The sequence below is a fragment of the Peromyscus californicus genome, unplaced genomic scaffold, assembly GCF_007827085.1.
Source record: "Peromyscus californicus insignis strain IS unplaced genomic scaffold, ASM782708v3 Scaffold_4__1_contigs__length_199733344, whole genome shotgun sequence".
Lineage (NCBI taxonomy): Eukaryota > Metazoa > Chordata > Mammalia > Rodentia > Cricetidae > Peromyscus > Peromyscus californicus.
In genome coordinates, this window is record NW_026294562.1 from 169,462,650 (window position 1) to 169,481,674 (window position 19,025).

At 55.0% G+C, this 19,025-nt stretch overlaps 3 protein-coding genes and 1 long non-coding RNA gene across 4 annotated transcripts in view; 2 read left to right on the forward strand and 2 right to left on the reverse strand.

Annotated features, from left to right (window-relative positions):
* Positions 1-4,411, reverse strand: part of Ppp1r37 (protein phosphatase 1 regulatory subunit 37) — a 34,897-nt gene extending 30,486 nt beyond the window's left edge. The window contains exon 1 of the mRNA XM_052714102.1: positions 4,061-4,411. Within this exon, the coding sequence (XP_052570062.1) occupies positions 4,061-4,274 (214 nt within the window). The 5' untranslated portion in view covers positions 4,275-4,411. The remainder of the gene's footprint in view (positions 1-4,060) is intronic.
* Positions 4,412-5,581: 1,170 nt separating this feature from the next.
* Positions 5,582-7,679, forward strand: LOC128095278 (uncharacterized). The gene is made up of 2 exons (XR_008213200.1): positions 5,582-5,682; positions 6,766-7,679. It is a non-coding gene; the product is annotated as an uncharacterized LOC128095278 (long non-coding RNA).
* Positions 7,307-10,664, reverse strand: Gemin7 (gem nuclear organelle associated protein 7). The gene is made up of 2 exons (XM_052714106.1): positions 10,550-10,664; positions 7,307-8,326 (listed from the first exon to the last, which is right to left on the reverse strand). The coding sequence occupies exon 2, from the start codon at positions 8,316-8,318 to the stop codon at positions 7,920-7,922; it is 399 nt and encodes a 132-aa protein (XP_052570066.1). The 5' UTR covers positions 8,319-8,326; positions 10,550-10,664; the 3' UTR covers positions 7,307-7,919.
* A 4,454-nt stretch (positions 10,665-15,118) lies between these two features.
* Positions 15,119-18,761, forward strand: Znf296 (zinc finger protein 296). The gene is made up of 3 exons (XM_052714105.1): positions 15,119-15,722; positions 16,058-16,201; positions 17,723-18,761. Exons 1-3 carry the CDS (start codon positions 15,464-15,466, stop codon positions 18,697-18,699), a joined length of 1,380 nt encoding a protein of 459 aa, XP_052570065.1. The 5' UTR covers positions 15,119-15,463; the 3' UTR covers positions 18,700-18,761.
* Positions 18,762-19,025: the final 264 nt, after the last annotated feature.

Here is a 19,025-nt window from a genome sequence, read left to right on the forward strand (position 1 = left end):
GCCCCCCCACACCCTCGACTTAATTTACTCAGAGAGATTGAGCAACGTGCCCATAGACAGGACTGGGCCTGGAGACCAAGACCTACCCCAGAGTAAGGGCACTGTCTTGAGGAGGGAGTCTGAAGGGAAGTGGACGGTGGCCAGTGGCAAGCACTGGGGAAGTGAAGAGTATAGGGCTGAAAGGCAGACGGCGGGCAGGGGAGGAGGGGTGACAGCAGCAGATGTAGACTGTGGGTCCCACGTCACCTAGCTGCACTCCCCACACAGATGGAGGGCCACGGCCCTGCCCTACTCCCCATGTGTTGTTGTCACAGGGCTCCCAGACAGAAGAGATGTGCTCCTACCTGTCAAACCAGTTCCAGGAGTAGAGTGCAGAGAGAGCAAACAGTAGGGCTGTGCTCAGCATGGCTACTGCCCCCACCAGCCTCTCCCCTGGGTCCCAGGTGGCTAGGGGCGGGCACATGGAGCTTCAGGAGAAGTCTCCTGGTGGGCAGCGCCAGGACTGCGTGAGAGCTGGCCATATGCCACTGTCAGGGCTGCAGGGTGGGGATCGAAGCTGTAGGGTGGGAACGGCAGGGCAGGCAGTCTCAACGGTGTCATGTGCCTGGATCACAAGTCCTTCTCACAAGCCTGAAAGCCAGAGTCTAGCAGTGCCTGCTGAGGACAGCTGGGCACTTTCTTGTGGTTTAGTCTGGAAGGGGTACTGGTTCCTGGGATAAGCTAGGGCCCAAGGGCTGCCTCTCATCAGGGGAGGCCTGGCCAGCCCCCTCTCCCAGTACCCACATGCCCAATATGCCTCTTCCACTCACGACTTCCACCACCTCCATACTCCCCAAGTCGCACTTCCCACCCCCACACCTGGTTCCAGCTCCCAAGCCATGGCCACCCCATCCTTCCAGACATCCTCCTGCCTGGCTTACCACAGGGCTAAGCCCACCGGCCCTGCTTTAGAGAGGAAGCCACAGAGCAGGTACTCTGCCAGGGCCCCCGAAACCCCCTCTCAGGCTGGTCCCACTGCGACAGGGCTTCAGGTGGGGCTGGGGAAAGTGGGACTAAAAGACAAGAGTCAGCTCCCATTCCTGTTGGGGGCACCAAGGAGAAAACAGACGGGTCCTTAGATCAGCTCACGTCAAGGGGCCCCCAAACAAACCCCATCCCTACCCCCAGCTAGCACACCCCTCGGATGAGGCTGAGTGGGAGCTGGTGCTGGCGGACTCCTTCAGAGCTGCTCCCCTGCCCCAGGCCTCCTTTACTTCCCAACACCCCCAGGCCCAGTCAGCTCTCCCATCTGTCTCCCTGAGAAGAATGGATCTGAGACAACTGAGTCTCTCAATTCAGACCCTCCAATGCCTGTCACTTGGGGCACTGTTTGGGGTCAGCACTCTTCCACAAGTCCATGGCTTAAATTCTATATCCCATGCTATACAGGACCCAGAGACCAACTGTAACACACCATCTGCAGCCCCTGATCCAGGCCAGACCACTCCCTCCTCAGAGACCCTTGTCTCTCAACTGGGCTCTCACCAACCTTCTGAGCCCATCACGCTTCCCATCCCCTTCAGTCCCAGGCATGGACAACCCTGCTGTCCTCCTGGGCACCTGCCCCTAGGTGCTTGATGGCTCTGCAAATCTCTGTCCAGACTGGCCACCTTCACGTTCCTTCCCCTGTGGATGCCAAGTCTTCAAGCTTATTCCCAGGCAGCAGTCATGGCTGCCTCTCTACCCTCTCCTCCAAAAGTGAGCCCTGAGTAGTCCCTGCTGTCTCTGGGAAGCTGGGGGAATGGCAGCCTTCCTGGTCTGGGAGACATCATCACCTGTACTGTCACCCTTACCAGTAGCAATCCAATTAGCTGCTTTATGGGACAGGAATTTACAAGAGCTGTCTTGTTTAATGCTTACGACTAAAAAATTAGCACCTCCATTTGGAGACAAAGAAATCAGAGGCAGGAGGGAAAAAGCTTTCTCAACTGCCAAACTTGCAGGGCATGACATGTGCCTGTCAACCTAGGTCTTAGAGACAGGGCTGATGCAGGACTGTTATGCATTTGAGGCCAGCCTGGACTATACAGTGAGCTCCAGGCCAGCCTCTACTACCAAATTCTATCCTGCCTCAAAAACAAAACAAACAAACAAAAAACTATAGAGAGGCTACAAGTAGGGTGCTTGCCTAGCATTAAGGAAGCCCTGAGCTCCATCCCCAGCCCCGCATAAAATGAGTGTCAGCACCTACCTGTAATCCCATCATTCAGGAGATGGAGGCAGGAGGGTCAGGAGGTGAAAGTCCCCCTGAGCTACACACAGCCTGTGCTGTAAGATAGTCTCAAAAAACTGTAATTCAAAAACATGATAAAAGGCTTGGCCTTTTCAGGAAAACTGTGGGCCAGAAACTTTGCCCAGAACTATGCCCAATTCTCCAAGTGCCCACACCTCCAAGCCCACCATCTGAACCCTCATTCTGGAAGGCCCTGACACAGTCCATTGTGGCCCTATGCAAAGAGCAACCTCTCTCCAAGCCTCAAGGCTGCCTTGGTCATCACCACAGATTTAGAGGGCTGGACCTCACCAGGCATTGTTCATGTGTGACTTCACTCAGTCTCCAGTAAACCTAGGCCATTGCTCCTGCCACTCACTTTAGGGAGCGGGGCTGAGGCTCAGGGGAGCTAGGTAACCTCTCTGCAGAGGCTGAGAGAGTAAATGGGAAGACAGGATTTGATCCAGCTGCCCTTCCTTCCTTTTTTCCTTTTGCTTTCTTATAGGGAAACAGTTTCGCCATGCAGCTCAAGCCCTCCTAGAACACGACTGCCTCCAGCCTCAGCCTCTGCTGGGTTCACAGCTGCATACCGCCACACTGGGTTTCTTAACCACTTCTGAATAGCCACACTGCTCCACCTCTCCCCTTCCTGCTCTGATCTCTCCACAATGGACACCAGGCTCCTGCCAGGGCCCAATTGACTCTCCCTGTCCTCAGCACCAGTTCCCAGAAGTTCAGAACCCCAAACAGACCACCCGGCCCCTGGCTGGCTCCCCAGGCCCAGGCTAAATTAACCTTGGCCTCTTTGATAATTACTAGTCAAACTGGCATTTACGGAGGGCTCCCAGTGTATCATTTCCTGCAACCAAGTTCCCAGCCCCCACACACATCAAAGCCACCAGCTGCCCACTCTGCTGCCCACAGCCTGGCAATAGTGTCTATCTGTTCCGGGACAAGCAGGTTAGCTTCTAAAGAACACGGCCAGCGGGCGCCCTCGCTTCACAGGATCCACCCCGGCAAAACAATTTTTCAGCACAGAAACGGGGTCCACCTGTGTCCGTCTCCCCAGCAACCTTTCACCTGCCCTGGCCATTGAAGCCAATGCACTCCTCCAAGTGCCCTGTTGGTTCCACCACCCCCACCAACCTTCTCCAAGAGGCCCAGACTCACAGATCTTCCCATCTCCCAACACACAGGCCACCTGGCTTTCACCTTCTGTGGACCAGAGACGCCCGAATAGGTAAAATCCCTAAGTCCTGCTCCAGGAAGACCCTGCCAAAAGAAGGCTCTACGTTCTTCCGCTGCTGAACTTAGCTGTGGAATTCCTCGCCCACAAGCGAACTGGACACCACGTCCTGTGCTTTCCTGCCTACTGCCTCTGACCCTCTTTTCCCAGTCGGAGGGTTTACCGACTGCTCTCTCTTCGCAGTCCGGGTTTATTCCCCTTCCGCCTTCCAGCCAGGAGGGCAATGGCCATAGCCACCCTTTGCCTGGAGGTGTGCAGACCAGCAGCTTCACTCTCGCCACCCCGTGGACCCCGACACTTATCTTTTCCCCGGTACTGTGGAACCGGCTCTCCATCTAACGCTGGACGTACTCCCAAAAGTCCCAGACGGTCAGGGTTCGAGAACCCAATCCTTTGCACCTTCCCAACTCTCCCTCCAAGCCCTCCCCGCCCCCAGCTCTAACCTAGGCACCGCCGTCTCAGGTCACCAAGAGGTGCCACTTACCGCGCGCCACCTCCGTGCCGGTCGGCGCTGTGGCGCTCCCACCCGCCCCGTCCCCGCGAGCCACCCTCGCCGTAGCTACCGTGTCTCCAGGGGTCTTTGGGCTCCACCGCTCCGGACACGATGTCCTCGTCCGACGGGAAGGTGACGCGTTTGGCTGCAGCCTTGAGGCGCCCGTCGGCCGGGGGCGAGGCCGCGCTAGGAGACCCGGCTTCGGCCGGGGCCTCCTCGGCGTCCGCGTCCGCGTCGGCGTCCGCGCCCGGCCCGGGCGGAGCCTCCTGCGGCGGGATCTCCATCGCCGCCGCCTCCTCCTCCTCACGGGGGCCCCGGGGACATGCCCCGGGCCCCGGACTCGTCTCTCCGGGCCCGCCCGCCGTTCCGGGGCATGGGCTTCGCCGCCGCCTCAGGCGCCGCCTCCGTCCGCTCCGTTCGTCGTCGTCGTCGCCGCCGCCGGGAGCCCCAACGCGCCTCTGCCTAGCTCCGCGGGTACCTGCTCGTCCGCAGCCACACTTTCGTCACAGGCCGAGGCGCCCGCTGCGTACCGAGAAAAGCACAACACCGACTCAAGCTTTTGTTCTGGAAGAATCGTTTCGAGAGCGACACGAAGACGGGAACAAAGAGAAGTGGGGTCTACGGGAAAGAGAAACGTGAGCGACGAATCTGCAGAGCCAGAACCGCAGAACACCAGGGGCGGGGCCAGATGGACGCCGTCTCCCGGAGCAGCGCGCATGCGCGAGGCCCCGCCGCCCCTCTTTCAACCCAGCTGTCAACACTCAGGCTCCCGCACATTCGTCAGGATCCCAAGTAATTCGGGAATGAATTCGATAGAAATCGTATCACCAGGGCCTGCGAAACGACTGTCAGCTGTTAAAGCTATCTGAGTTCGATACCCGAGACCCATGTAAAAGCGGAAGGAAAGAACCGCCTCCACAAAACTGTCCTCTGAGCTCCACACACGCATCCGCAAGAAAAATTTAAAATACAAATAAAGGATCAGAGACATTGATTAAAAAATAAAACAACTGTCTGCTGGGACGCCTGTTGTAGCGGCACGCCTGTTGTAATCCTAGCCTTGGAGAAGCTGAAGCAGGAGGTTGCGAGTTCGAGGCCAGGCTGGATTACCTAGGGCGCTTCAGATCAACAGGCGCTATAGAGTAAGACCCTGGCGGGGTTGAGCCAAGTGCTGGGAGCCGGGTAAAGGGCTGCAGGCGTTGAAGGCCGTGAGAGCCGAGCTGAATATCGGGTGAGTGTGTACAAGTGACAGAAGCTGACAGAGGAGATCTCTGCCCCCTTGCTTTCCGTTTGCAGACTTCAGTTTCATTGTGTCTCGTCAGACTCGTATCAAATGTAAATTACAATATTAAAACAAGCGAGTCTGGAGCGGGGGGTATTCATGAACCGATTTTAAAACGATACAAAACTGGAAGACGTTCCAAAGGAAAGAGATGAGTCAGCTGACCCAAACCCGAGCGGCCGAAGCCACGCCTCCGAGGAATCGATTCCACAGCTCAGGATTCGGCTCAGTACTTCGCTTCGCCTTCCCAGTCCATCACGGACCAGGCCCGAGCTCAAGGGACTGAAACCATAGAGGGGTCTCAGGGAGGGGCCGAGTGCAACGTTGCCAAGACAACTAGAGAGTTAGGCAGGTACTGGCAGGAGGCGTCACTATGAACTGAGGGATGGCCGCTGAGGCTACTGCTAAAGGTAACGCCTTCCTGTTCACAGTTGTGGGTGGCGGCACTTCGGAGCCTGAGAAGTACCAAAAGCCCCTATAATTAGTGCACTCTTCATTTACTTGAACTTAAACTAAAAAGCATTAGCTGGTCTTTGCTTGTTGACAGGTTCTCACGTAACCCAGGTTACCCTCAGACTTGCTATGCAGGGAGGGCTGTCCTCAGCTCTGGCTCCTCGTGCTTCTACGCCCCTGTAGATTACAGGCTTGTGCCTGTATGCCCAGCTAGGAACTGCTTTTGGATACCATCTACTGAAGGATTTCTAGGGACAAGGGACTGAAACAGGTGACAGACACACACAGACTGTACCACCGGGAGGCTGGAGCAAACCGAGGAGGTGAAGCTTCATGCTAAATGCCCATGTGCAGCTCTGTCACACAGTGACGTGTGAACACCACCACTTCCCTGTCCCCTGCCCTGGGAAATCAAATCTGCTGCTGGCTGCAGTGGGCCCCATCACCCAGAGCCCGAGATACACAACCTGGGAAGGGAAGGCCTCTTCCCGCTAAAAGGCCATCCTTGCCTACCTCAAAATAAACTTGATGACCGATCTCTTGTCCAAAGAACACCAGCCGTCTGGGGAGGGAACCAGGAGCGGTGCAATCCCCTACTTTTAGTTGGACCGCTCACCATCACAGCTTAGCCCCAGAGGTTCCCGCCTGAGATAACTGCCCTATTAACTTTTTTTTTTTTTTTTTGGCAGCAATTGCCAAATGTTACTACATTGGGGGCGGGGAGGGGGGGCAATGATTTGAGATAGGGTTTCTCTATGTAGCCCTGGCTGCCCTGGAACTTGATCTACGTGTATCCCAGGCTAGCCTCAAACTCAGATCCATCTGCCTCTGCCTCCTGAGTGCTGGAATTAAAGGCATGTGCTACCATTGCCGGCTACCCTACTAACTTTATTTTTAATTTAATTTTTTTTTTCATTTTACATACCAACCCCTGCCTCTCCCCTCCCCCACCTCTCCTTAACCCACTAACTTTTAAACACTACTCCAGGGGCTGGAAAAACAGCTCAGCAGTTAAGAGCACTTGCTACTCTGTTCCACAGGGTCTGAATTCCGTTCTCGGGTGATGTCTAGCAGCTCACAAGCGTTGGTAACCCCAGCTCCTGCTGAGTGAACACCCTCATCTGACCTCCACAGGCACCCATACTCACGAAGCACCTAAATGTTTAAAATTTAAAACAAAACAAAAATGTTCAATATGGCACCATCTTCCATGGGGCACAGCTAAAAGGATAAACAGAAAAGTCAAGTGTGGCAGCCTGACCTAAAATTCCAGCACTTGGGAGACTGAGACAGGAAGATTGTGAATTACAAGCCAGTTTAGGCAACATAGCCAGATTCTGTCTTTAAAAAAGATTGGGGGTGGGAGGGAAAGATAGCTCAGCAGTTAAGAGCACTGGCTGGTCTTGCAGAAGATTCAATTCCCAGCATCCGAGGCTCCCAGCTGTCCCTAACTCCAGTTCCGTTGAACCTAGCGCCCCCTTCTGGCCTCAGCCGGCACTGCATGCATGTGGCACACAGACATCCATGTAGGCAAAACACCAGGAACATATGGTGAAATTTAAAAGAAACAAGAGCCTGGCAGTGGCGGCACACGCCTTTAATCCCAACACTCAGGAGGCAGAGGCAGGCGGATCTCTGAGTTCGAGGCCAGCCTGATCTACAGAGCGAGTTCCAGGACAGTCAGGACTACACAGAGAAACCCTGTCTCAAAAAACCAAAAAAAAAAAAAAAAGAAAGAAAGAAAAGAAAAGAAACAAGAGCCTGATTTCCTTGGACGATTGTTTCTTGGGCAGGAGGCTCAACTTTGCAAGCGCTTCAGTGCCCACCTCAGCTGTTTGTCTTGGAACCCCCCTCCACACCCCAGCCTTCAGGGACTAGCCTGGGGGCCCTATTTCTGTGAAGTTCAGTTTTATGAGGTAGAACATTCCTTTTAATAAATGAGATCTAGAATGTCTGTTGTCATCTCCCACTGTCGTATGGGCTGGTCTTGAATTTACCATCTTCCCAGCCAGCCTCTTGAGAGCTGGGAAGCACACAGCACTGGGTGGTCTCGGGTTTGGAGTTTCCCCGAGTTCAAAGCCAGAGTTCCTTGGAGCTTGATTCGGAAGTCTAAGAAGGTGTGGAGAGCTCTGCGGCCCAGGGACAGCTGGAGGCCTGGGCTACTATGGCAGTACCTACGGGGGAGACACCAGTCTTACGGCTTGAAAGAATAGGAGATGATGTCACTACATCGAAGCAGCGCTTCGGCCTGCACGCCTATGGGCGTCTGCAGCTGGGACACGTAGAAGTTGGCTACGTCCAGGTCTGTGGCTCCAAACTGGGCAGTCACATGCACACCTTCATGCAGCGTGAAGCTCACAGGGTGCCCCACCATGGCTAGGAGGCTTCGGAGGTAGCGCTCTCGGAGAGTGGCTCGGGCCCGCTGTTCCCGCAACTCTGGGGGGTCTTGACTATGATCTTCTTCAGCTTCTGGGACTTTTGGCCTCAGGAGGGTCCTGCGTGCATCAGGGGCAAAGCCTCGGCTGAAGCCGTCGGGGCCCCGAGGGAGGCGGAGGACTGGTACAGGCACAGGAATGGTCAGCGGGGTCTGCATGGCCCAGGCTAAGGGAGAATGTAGAGGGGGTTAAAGCCACACACAGCTCCAGTAGAGAACAGGCCAGGGTCTCACCGCCACACTGTAGCTCTCCTGTTCCAAACCTGTGCCAACCCCACACCCGTACCCCAGGGAGGGAGTTCTGTCTGTTGTGGTTAGAAGGCTTTGGAGACGGTGTCTTGCTGTGTAGCTCAGGCTGACCCTGAACATACAGGCACCCTATCTCCTCGGTGCTGGACAGGTGTGTGACATCATATGGGACTCTTTTGACCTTTTTTTTTTTCTTTGTGAGACAGGGTCCCTAGCACACACTGGCCTTGACCTCTGTGTAGCCAAGGATGACCTTGAACTTCTGACCCTCCTACCCCGACCTCCCACGTGCCAGGATTACAGGCTTGCTTCACCACATTCAGTTTCGGGCGTGCTAGGGATGGAAGTCAGGGCCTCCTGCATGACAGGCCAGCTCTCTACTAACTGAACTGCATTCCCAGCCCCCTTTTGTCTACTTCTATCACAGCTTTATATGATTCTGGGGATAAGCAACTGCCATTAAGAAGAGTCCCTCTGAGATTCCAGCCTCTCCAGTCTAGCCTCACTGCCAGCCAGATCCAGAATGATCCAGAGTAATAGTTACACACTGCAGCTACTGAGTGAAAGCAGCCTGGGCTTGAAGAAACCCTGTCAAGAAGTTTTCAAAGAGTTTGCAGTGTCTTGGGTTTTTAGTTTCTGAATGTATTTATTTGTGTGTCGTGCTGCACATGTGAGGTCGAGGAGGGCGTGGGTGCCAGGGAGAGGACCACATGAGGCGCGCCAGCCTGGTGGCGAGCACCTTTGCCCACTGAGCCATCGCGCTGCAGAAATGAGGCTAGATGTCACTTCGCTAGGTCTGTCAGATGTCAGAGAAAGGCAGCCAGGAGGAGCAGGAGCTTTCTCCTCAGCCGTTTCTGTCAACACAAAGTGGGCCCTGGACGTTCTGGAGACAACGTGGGACTTGATTTAAGAAACAAAACTGGCCGGGCGGTGGTGACGCGCGCCTTTAATCCCAGCACTCGGGAGGCAGAGGCAGGCGGATCTCTGTGAGTTCGAGGCCAGCCTGGGCTACCGAGTGAGTTCCAGGAAAGGCGCAAAGCTACACAGAGAAACCCTGTCTCGAAAAACCAAAAAAAAAAAAAAAAAAAAAAAAAAGGCAACAAAAAGATTTGAGAAAAGTGAGGAAGAGTGTGTTCTAGTGTCTAGAAGGCAAGGACAGCTAGAATTACCCACCTTCCCTGCTAGCCTGACCTCAGAGCCCTTGATTCACGGGTTCCCTGCCCAGAGGTTAAAACCCATCCATCCCAATGCCTGGCTAATCTGTTAGCCCAAAGCCCATGGCTTTGGTCAGTGAAGAGGCAACAGTTTACCCAGCTTTCCTTGGGGCCTCAAGGAGAGCAGAGCTAGGCGTGGTGGCCAACACCTGAAATTCCAGCACTTGGGCAATGGAGACCAGGAACTGACCAAGGCCAGTCTCTGCTACAAGCAGCCTGAATTACAAGGGAAGGGGACGGGAGATGGGGGCGGGGAAGGCTGGAGATAGAGCTCAATTGGTAGAGTACTTGTACAGCAAGCATGAAGTGGGGTTCTATCGCCAGTTTAGCATAAATTGTTTGTGGTAAGCAGGCCTGTAATCCCCAGTACTTGGAAGGTGAAAGGTGGGGCGGAAAATTCAAAGTTATCCTGGGCCACACAGTGAGTTCAAGACCAGCCAGTCTCCTAGTCTCAAAAAAAGAAAAGAAAGAAAAATAAAAAAGTTAAAGAGGAATGGATCCTCTTGGAGGGCATTAGGTCCACCTCAAGTTATCAGGACAGTAATTGGCTGAGCTTCCAGGCTAGGAGACAGGAACGTGTTCGTCCACACGCACCCTAAGATAACTGTCCACTCCCGTCCCCCCACCCCGCCCGCCCGCCCGCGTCCCCATGCAAATTCGATAAACGGTGCCGTTTCAGAGAATAAGCAGCCGGAGGGCAGGAGCTGTTCTCTCCCCGGCGCCCATGGGCAGGTCAGTTTCAATTCCTGCCAGCCGCCAAGCGTCCTCCTTTTCAAATTCTAAGTGCGTCCTCCCGCCCCAGGGCGGCCACCTCCCACCCCGCCCGTCGTCGGATCACAGTCCCCCTAAGGTCGTCCCCTCCCCGCAGCTCCAATCCCGCCGCATGTGGCCGACAGGGCGGACAGCCCAAGGCCACTGCGTACTCACCCAGGTCGTCGCTGCAGGGGCCCCACTTCCGCCCGCGCCGCTGCCGCACAGGTCCCGGCAGGCACCCAGCCCGCAGCGCCTGGGTTCCGCCAGCGCAGTCGCCACACGGGTCCGGGTGGGCACCGAGCCCCGCGCGCCTGGGTTCCGCCCGCGCCGCCGCTTCCCCCGCGTGCTCGATGGCCACTTGTGGGTCGGTCGCCGGCCCGGCGCTGAGCTCTGCCAGCCTGCGAGTTAGGGACGTCTGAGATGCCCACTGTAGGGAGGAGCACGAAACTGAGCCTCAGAAAGTCGGGCATGGTGCCTCCCAGGCTTGGCATCCCCAGCGCTCTCAGGAGGTGAGGCAGGATTGTCAAAGTTCCAGGCCCAACAGCCTGGGTTACAGAGTTAAGGCCTTGTCTGAAAAAGGGGCAAGAAAAGAAAAGGAAGGAAGGAGAAACGAGTGGTGCCTCATAGTACCTCACGGCTGTAATCTCAGCACTTGGGAGCCAGAGGCGGGAAGATTTCAAAAGTTCAAGATCAGTCTGTGCAAAAACAAACAAATAAATACAGCAAGCGAGTCCCCCCCCCCCCAAAAAAAAAAAAAAGAAAGAAAAAAGAGAAGGAAAGAAAAGGAGAAGGCAGCGGCAAGTTCGGCAGAAATGAAAAGGAAAAAAAGAAGCCAAGGCATAGAGACAACAATTTTCTCTCAGCCACTTGGAAAGTACCCCTATCCCCACCCCTCCCCTCTAGGAGGAAGCTGCCCCCACCCCATTATTCTCTCAGCCTTCACATACCAAGAAGAGGGTTTACAGTGTGCTGCAACTTGGATGGATAGAGGTCATTTTGTCCTTCAGCCCTTCCTGCAACCCTAGGTCACAAGGTGAGAAAAACTGCCAGGCGGTGGTGGCGCAAGCCTTTGATCCCAGCACTCGGGAGGCAGAGGCAGGCGGATCTCTGTGAGTTCGAGGCCAGCCTGGACTACAGAGCGAGATCCAGGACAGCCAGGGCTGTTACACCGAGAAACCCTGTCTCAAAAAATAACTGAGGCCCTGCATGGGGGAATGTGAAAATGTGAAACCTCACTGATCAGCCCAGATAGAATTGATTTCGTGCCCACAGAGTTCCACTTAGGCAGAGGGAGGACTGTGACTTTCCCCTTACTGCCTGGTACACAGGGGCTCTGCAAAAATCCCTGGAAAGAGTGGTGCCCCCCACCAATCTGTTGACTGAATCATGAAAGTAGAAGCTAGGTGCTGGGGTACGTCCCTGTTCTAGTTACCAGGGAGGCCAAGGCAGAGGATTACCAAAGCAGACTCGAGAGTCCTATCTCACTGAGAAAAAGTAATGAAAGAGTGGACGCTCTGTTAGGAACTGGACACTCCAATCTCGCTCTCTCAAAACCTACATTCTCTTTTGTTTCAGGGGAGTAAAATAGGCTAAAGGTGAGTGAACAGACAAACCAAGATTGCGGGCCGTAGTGGCACACACCTTTAATCCCAGCACACAGGAGGCAGAGGCAGGCAGATCTGTGAGATTGAGGCCAGCCTGGTCTACAGAGCAAGATCCAGAACAGCGAGGACTCTTACACAGAGAAACTCTTTCTCAAAAAATAAATAAAAGAAAAGTAAAACAAATCAAGATCTTTCCAAGGCTGAGGACAAGGCTCAGTTTGGCTTACTTAGCATGACAAGACCCTAGGTTCCATCCTTAGCATAAGAAAAAAAAGCTACAATTGTGCCTGGTACTTGGTGAGGCTAAAGCAAGCCGGTTTCAGGTTGAAGGCTAGCCTGTGCTACAGAGCATGGCCCCCTGTTACTAAAGACAAAGGGTGAAGGACATGGGGCTGGGCATATCATTCAGTGATAGAGCACTGGGCTCTGTGTTCCGGTCTCTTCCATCCCCAGAACAGGAGACAATAAGGGCAATGGGTATAATGTTAGCAAGTTAAAGGGTTTAAAACTCAGTGATCAAATTGGGCGTCTGCAGAGGGAGGAGAATTGGTGTGAATTTGGGGCCAGCCTGGGAGAGAGAAAATGAGGGAAAGAAGGGAGGGAGGGAGGAAAATGTCAGGCATGATGGTGCACGCCTTTAATCCCAGCACTGGACAGGCAGAGGCAGGTGGATCCCTGTGAGTTCCAGGCCAGCCTGGTCTACAGAGCGAATCTTCGGACAGCCAGGGCTACATAGAGATATCTTGTCTCAAAAACAAACAAACAAAAAACCAACAACAGCAAACCCACCCTAACCCTCACACCTCTCAAAAAAAAAAAAAGGAAAGGAAAGAAAGAAGGAAGGAAGGAAGGAAGCACTGGTGAATTAGAGAGCTTGCTGCCAAACCTAAGGCCATGAGTTCAATTCCCTAGACCCACACAGTGGAAGGAAGGAGAGACCTGACTCCTGAAAATTGTTCTGTGGCCTCCCCCACACTTGCATGCTTCAGCATATGCAAACACAGAGCTCTCTGGGGGTGGGGGTGAGGGATAAATAGATACATTTAAAAAATATATTAATAATAAACAAGTTGATTTAATGATTTTTAAAAGTCCATTTAAAAATCCACCTTTGGGCCAGGCATTGTGACACACACCTTTAATCCCAGCACTCAGGAGCCAGAAGCAGGCAGATCTCTGCGTTCTAGGCCAGCCAGGTCTACAGAGCGAGCTCCAGGACAGCCAGGGCTACAGGAAGAAACCCTGTCTCGTGAAATAAAAGCCACCTTTGATGACTCTCTAGGTCCAGCATCTCCTAATTCTTTCAAGAGTTTAGGGAACTGAGGCTGAGAGGGAATTGGGAACAGATGGAGGTCATCGGAGTGATTTGCAAGGCCTTCAGCAGGGTGTGGGTACTTTACATAGCTAGCCCGGGAGGCCCTGGACCTTCAGGAGTTCACTTGAGTCCATGCCTGAATAACAATATGAGGGACTCCGGAGCTCAGCCTCTGAATTCACTCAGCAGGACACTACGTGATGGCCCTAACCTACAGGAGCTTGGGTGGGTGGGTGGTTGGCGGGAGGGGGGTGGCGAGAGACAGATGGATGGACAGACGGGACAGTCAACAAGCAGTTCTCCTACTGTGAGGCTGTGGTGGATGCCGGGAAGAAAAGAGAAACTCATAAATGATTGAGGCGGGGGCAGTCAGGGTGTCGATGCCACCTCCAACAGTGCGCAGAGAAAATTCTTATCTGAGGGAAATTTCAGAGAGAGGCAGAGAGGGCTGCTGGCCATTTATTTGGTTTGAATGGGTAGCTTAGGACTTGGAAGAAAGCAGACGTAGATGGTTATCATTCCGTTTAGCCTCAAACCCTCCAGGCCCCTGGTACCAGGCGAAGTCACCAGAAGACCCTTCTGGGTGTGTCCCCACCCCCCCCCCCCCCCCCCCCCCCCCCCCCCGCCGCCAGGTTCCTGCCCCACTCCCCTTAGTCCTGAGTGCTCCCTCACAAACCTCAGATCTTCACATTTATTTTCTGAGACAAGATCTCCCTAGGTGGTATCCCAGTTGGCCTGGAACTCTTGGGCAATCCTCCTGCCTCTGATTCTGGAGTGGAGCACTGGGATTACAGAGTGTACCACCACCAAAAACCAGCTTTAAATTTTTTTTTTTTAACCGGGGCAGTGGTGGTGCACAACTTTAATCCCAGCACTTAGGAGGCAGAGGCAGGTGGATCTCAGTGAGTTCGAGGCCAGCCTGGTCTACAAAGCGAGTTCCAGGACAGGCAGGACTACACAGAGAAACCCTGTCTTGAAAAAACCAAAGAAAAATAAATAGAAATTTAAAATTTTTATTTATTTTTTTTGGCAGGGTCTCCTGCAGCCCAAACTAGTCTCAATCTCCCTATGCAGCTGACTGAAACGGGCTTTGGACTGCTGAACCTGCTTCCACATTTCATATGCTGAGATGGCCGATTTGCAAAAGCTACCACTGCACGCCCAAGTCTCCATTCTGCCCTGCTTGCTCAGTCCTGGTACAGGGGAGAAAACTGAAGCCCTTTTTTTTTGGGGGGGGATAACCCTACCCCCTTTCCAGCTTGATTTCTGCCTCACTTATCAGCACATAAGGCACTCCATATACTATGGAACAGCCCCAGCTGGCCTTGAATTTGTGATTCTCAGCCTCCTGGGTAGCTGGGATTACCAGAAGGCACGGGGGTAGTGGTGGAGGTAGGGTCCATATTATACAGTCATCTGTGGTGTCCCGCTCCCTCTCCCTGCGCCCCCCCATCTCCATATTATAAGTATTATGAAATGGTTTCTTTCACTGTAGGTGCTCAAGAAATGGGGTGGCAAAGTCTGGAGACGTAGCCCAGTGGGTAGGGTGCTTGCCTAGAATGCAAGTTCTGGGTTCGATGCCCAGCACCACATAAAATGGGTGTAGCGATGTACCCCTGTAAAACCAGCGCTGGAGAGGTGGAGGCCAGATCAAAAGGGCAAAGCCATCATCCGTTACTTGTTACTTAGCCAGTTCGGGGTCAGCTTGTCTTAGAGATCTGTCTTGAGACCTGTCTTAGAGAAAAATACAAAAAAAAAATTAATTAAAATTAAAAAAGAAAAGAAAAGAAAAAGATGAAGGTTTAAAGGGCGAAATTTTCTTAGAAAACTTCCCGTCTTGTAAGAGAGATGCCCACCACTTCTCCCTTTGGGTAGGAGGCGCGACATCCCGAGCCTCGGGTATCACCAGCGCTATGATGGGTTTGGGAACAATTCCTTCCACTTTCCCGGGTGAAATCGACTCCAGTGGCACAGTTTGCGCACTCATCCCGGGGCAGCCGGCCAGGAGGTCGGGTTTGGCCGCGGCGACTGGCCTCGCAAGACCCCGCCCCTAATGGGCGGAGCCACCGCAGGGCCAGCACGTGTAAAAAGTTCGGCGCGGGTCTCCGCAGGCCACTCACCTGAGCGTCCGGCCGCCGAGCGGGTTGTCTGCTCCTGCGCCATCGCCCCATGTCCCGCCGCAAGGCCGGCTGCGTGCCGCGCCGTGTAGACCCGGAGCCCGACAAAGACGACATGGAGACGCCCGAGCTCGTCATTGATGTGAAGCCAGAGCACGACGCGGGGGCCTTGGCCCCGGGGCTCTGGTCCCCGAAGGACGTGTACATGCCGAAGCTCCTCGGTACCGAGCGTCGCCTCGGCACCGACCCGCGCCCCCTCGGCGCACGCAGCCCGTGTGCCCCGTGGATACCGCTGAGCCCCGAACCTTCCGGTGAGTCCCCGGTCTTCGGCCCTGTGCGCATCGGGACCCTCGGGGTGGATGCCTCTCTGCTCCGGGGCCCGCCTGGCGTCCCCAGCCCTCGCCCCTGCGTGTACCGGGACCCTCTGCTGGTGCCTCTCTGCCCCGGAACCGGTCTGGCGTCCCCAGCCCTCGCTCCTGCGTGCACCGGGACCCTCCGGTGGGTGCCTCTCCCCTGGGGATGGCCCCGGGACGGCCTGGCCTCCCCAGCCTTCGCCTCTGACCTCCGGGTTTCCCCTCTCCACCTTGGAACCCTCACTCCTAGCCGGGCCCCACCCCACCGCTCACCACCCGCTTCCTCCCTGCAGACCGCCAGCCCTGGACCGACAAGCACCCAGATCTGTTGACCTGCGGCCGCTGCCTGCAGACTTTCCCATTGGAGGCCATCATCGCTTTCATGGACCACAAGAAACTGGGCTGTCAGCTCCTCCAAGGCGTCGGCCCCAATTCAGGTAAGTAATTCCGCGGGTAGTGACCACCTCTGATCTAGGGTTGGGCTTCCTGCCCTGCGGAGAGGGAGCTAAGGTGGACAGATGGGGCACCGAGCAACATTACTTCCCCTTTTCCCCCTTAGGGTAGAACCTAGGCGTGGCCTTGGCTTGCCTGTCCTAGGGCAGGGACTAGAGGTAGGGCGGGGGCTGGGTAGCGGAGGAAGGCCACCCACAAGGTGTGGCCAAGCCCAGAAGACTGGCCCGGGGTTTTGCCATACACCCTCAATTTAGTTTCACTTCTCCTTCCCCACGGACAGAAATAACTGGCCAGGTGGCTGGACCAGGGTTGTTAGTAGAGGGACATGGAGGAGGTGGGGACAGTGGCCTCAGGCAGAGAGCTGGAGGCCCGCAGGAACGGATCTTATCATCCCTACTGTGTTTGGATCTTTCTAATCAGACAGTTCAGACAGGGAACGGGGGCTTCTGGCGTGTTCCTTTGCTGGGATCTCCCGGCTGAGTGCTGGGAAGCCCCTGGTCAGGGTGCTGGATACTCGTGTATGGAAGAATTAAAACTCTAACTGGTGCTTGGTCCATGGAGTGAACTCTTGTTGGCTACAGGATTTAGGGACTTGATGGGAACTTGAAATCCCGGCCCCCAGCTCATGTGGTGCTCCTGTTGGGACTTGGGAAATAGAATTATATTTAGGGCTGGGCCAGGGTGGGTCTATAGTTCAATCAGCTTTAGTTGAGGGAGGGGCTGAGATGGATTTAACCTGAGTAACTGGGCACTCCAGGACTGACTAGTAGGCAGTGTCTGGAGAGTCACTGCTGGGTTTAACATTTTAGACAGGGGTTCATCCTTGCCTAGGCAGCTGGTATTACTGGTATTGCAGGCCTGGATAGTCAGTTGTGGGTACTTTTTTTTTTCGTTGTTTTGAGACAGGGTCTTTAAATAGCCCTGGCTGTCCTGAAACTCTATGTAGACCAGGCTGGCCTCCAACTTAAGAGATCTGCCTGCCTCTGCCTTCTCATTGCTGGGGATTAAAGGTGTGAGCCACCACTCCTGGCTCAGCTGTGGGTATTTTGGTATCTGAGGCTCATCTCATGTTTGAGGGCTTATAGGGACCAAAACTATCAGCTGTTCCCTATTTTGAGGTCACAAGCCTGGAAGGGGCCCCTCAGATTCCCATACTCTATCAGCTTGGGAAACTGAGGCGTGGGAGGATGTCTTGTCCAGGATCACACAGCTGGAGTTGGATGGGTTGGTTTCTGCTTGGCTTTGGCCTGGACTGTCTGGGGTTTGGCAGCTCTGGGAAGTGTCCTGTAGTTGTGCCATGGGTCTAGAGAAAATGTCACACTTGGAATCCAGACACTAGCCGACCTGCCTGGCCTGTCTGTGCCAGGCCCCAGCTCTGAGGTTTCGTGGTAAGATCTGGCCCTGTCCGATTCTCCAGTGCCCTGCTGACCTCCCCTTCTCTGGAACAGCAGGCCCTCTTCAGTTGAGGCCAGCACTGATTTTCTGCCCCTTCCTCCCCTTTCCAGAATCCAAGGAGCTGAAGATTCTGAGTTGCCTGCGATGTGGTAGACAGTTCAGTGAAGCCTGGAAGCTGCTACGCCATGCCCAGTGGGATCATGGGCTATCCATCTACCAGACCGAATCAGAGACCCCGGAGTCCCCACTGCTGGGCCTGGCTGAGGTAGCTGCGGCCGTATCGGCAGTGGCAGTGGTAGCACCAGTTGAGGATAAGCCCCCCACAGTGAGCAGTGCTGCCCGGCGAAGCCCCACCTGCCTGGTGTGCAAGAAGACCCTCAGTTCCTTCAGCAACCTCAAGGTCCATATGCGGTCCCACACTGGTGAGCGGCCCTACGCCTGTGACCAGTGTCCCTACGCCTGTGCTCAGAGCAGCAAGCTCAACAGGCACAAGAAGACCCACAAGCAGCAGACATCCGGGAGCCCCTGCACCCCTGCCAGCAGCAGGGGTGTCTCCCCAGCAGCCCCTCCAGAGCCAGCTGACCATGCAGCTGTTCCAGCCAGCACCCTCCCCCTGGAGGAGGTGGAGAAGGCTGGAGCTGCAGCCACAGCAGGAGTCCAGGAACCCGGGGCCCCTGGCAGTGGAGCTCAAGCAGGCCCAGGTGTTGTTGACTGGGGACCAAAGTTGACTGTGAGCAAAGTACCAAGGACTGACCCTATAAAGAGTGAGAAGACAACCACCAGGAAGACCCCCAAGTCGACTGGCAAGAGCCGCAGGCCTGGGAGCAGCTGTGAGTTCTGCGGGAGGTACTTTGCCAACAGCAGCAACCTGGTAGTACACCGGCGTAAACACACTGGTGAGCGGCCCTACGCCTGTGACCAGTGTCCTTATGCCTGTGCCCAAAGCAGCAAGCTCAACCGCCACCGCCGCATGCACGGTCTGGGGCCTGGCAGCACCCGCTATGAGTGCCCACACTGCTGTGTGCCATTTGGCCTACGGGCCACACTGGACAAGCACCTGTGGCAGAGCCACCCAGAGATGGCCTGAGAGCAGTCCTGTCACCTCCTTAGCCTTCCTTTTGTGTGAATAAACCATCTTCTATTTATTCATGTGCCTGGACTCTCGCTTTCTTGGGGTGTCTGAGGTGGGAGGCTCCCCCTCCAGAGTGTGGCTGGCTGGACAGACCGGTTTGGAGTGGGGGTGAGTGCCCTGGGCACTGGAGGACTGGCACAGAAAGCCGTGCTCCCGGTTCTTGGTGTGGGTGAGGCCAGGGGCCGGGCAAGGGCAGGGAGAGGCCTGGACCTGTCACCAGAGGCCCCTGGGCTCAGTCCAGTCCTAGCCCATCATCCACTGGCCCTGTCCGCACATGCCAC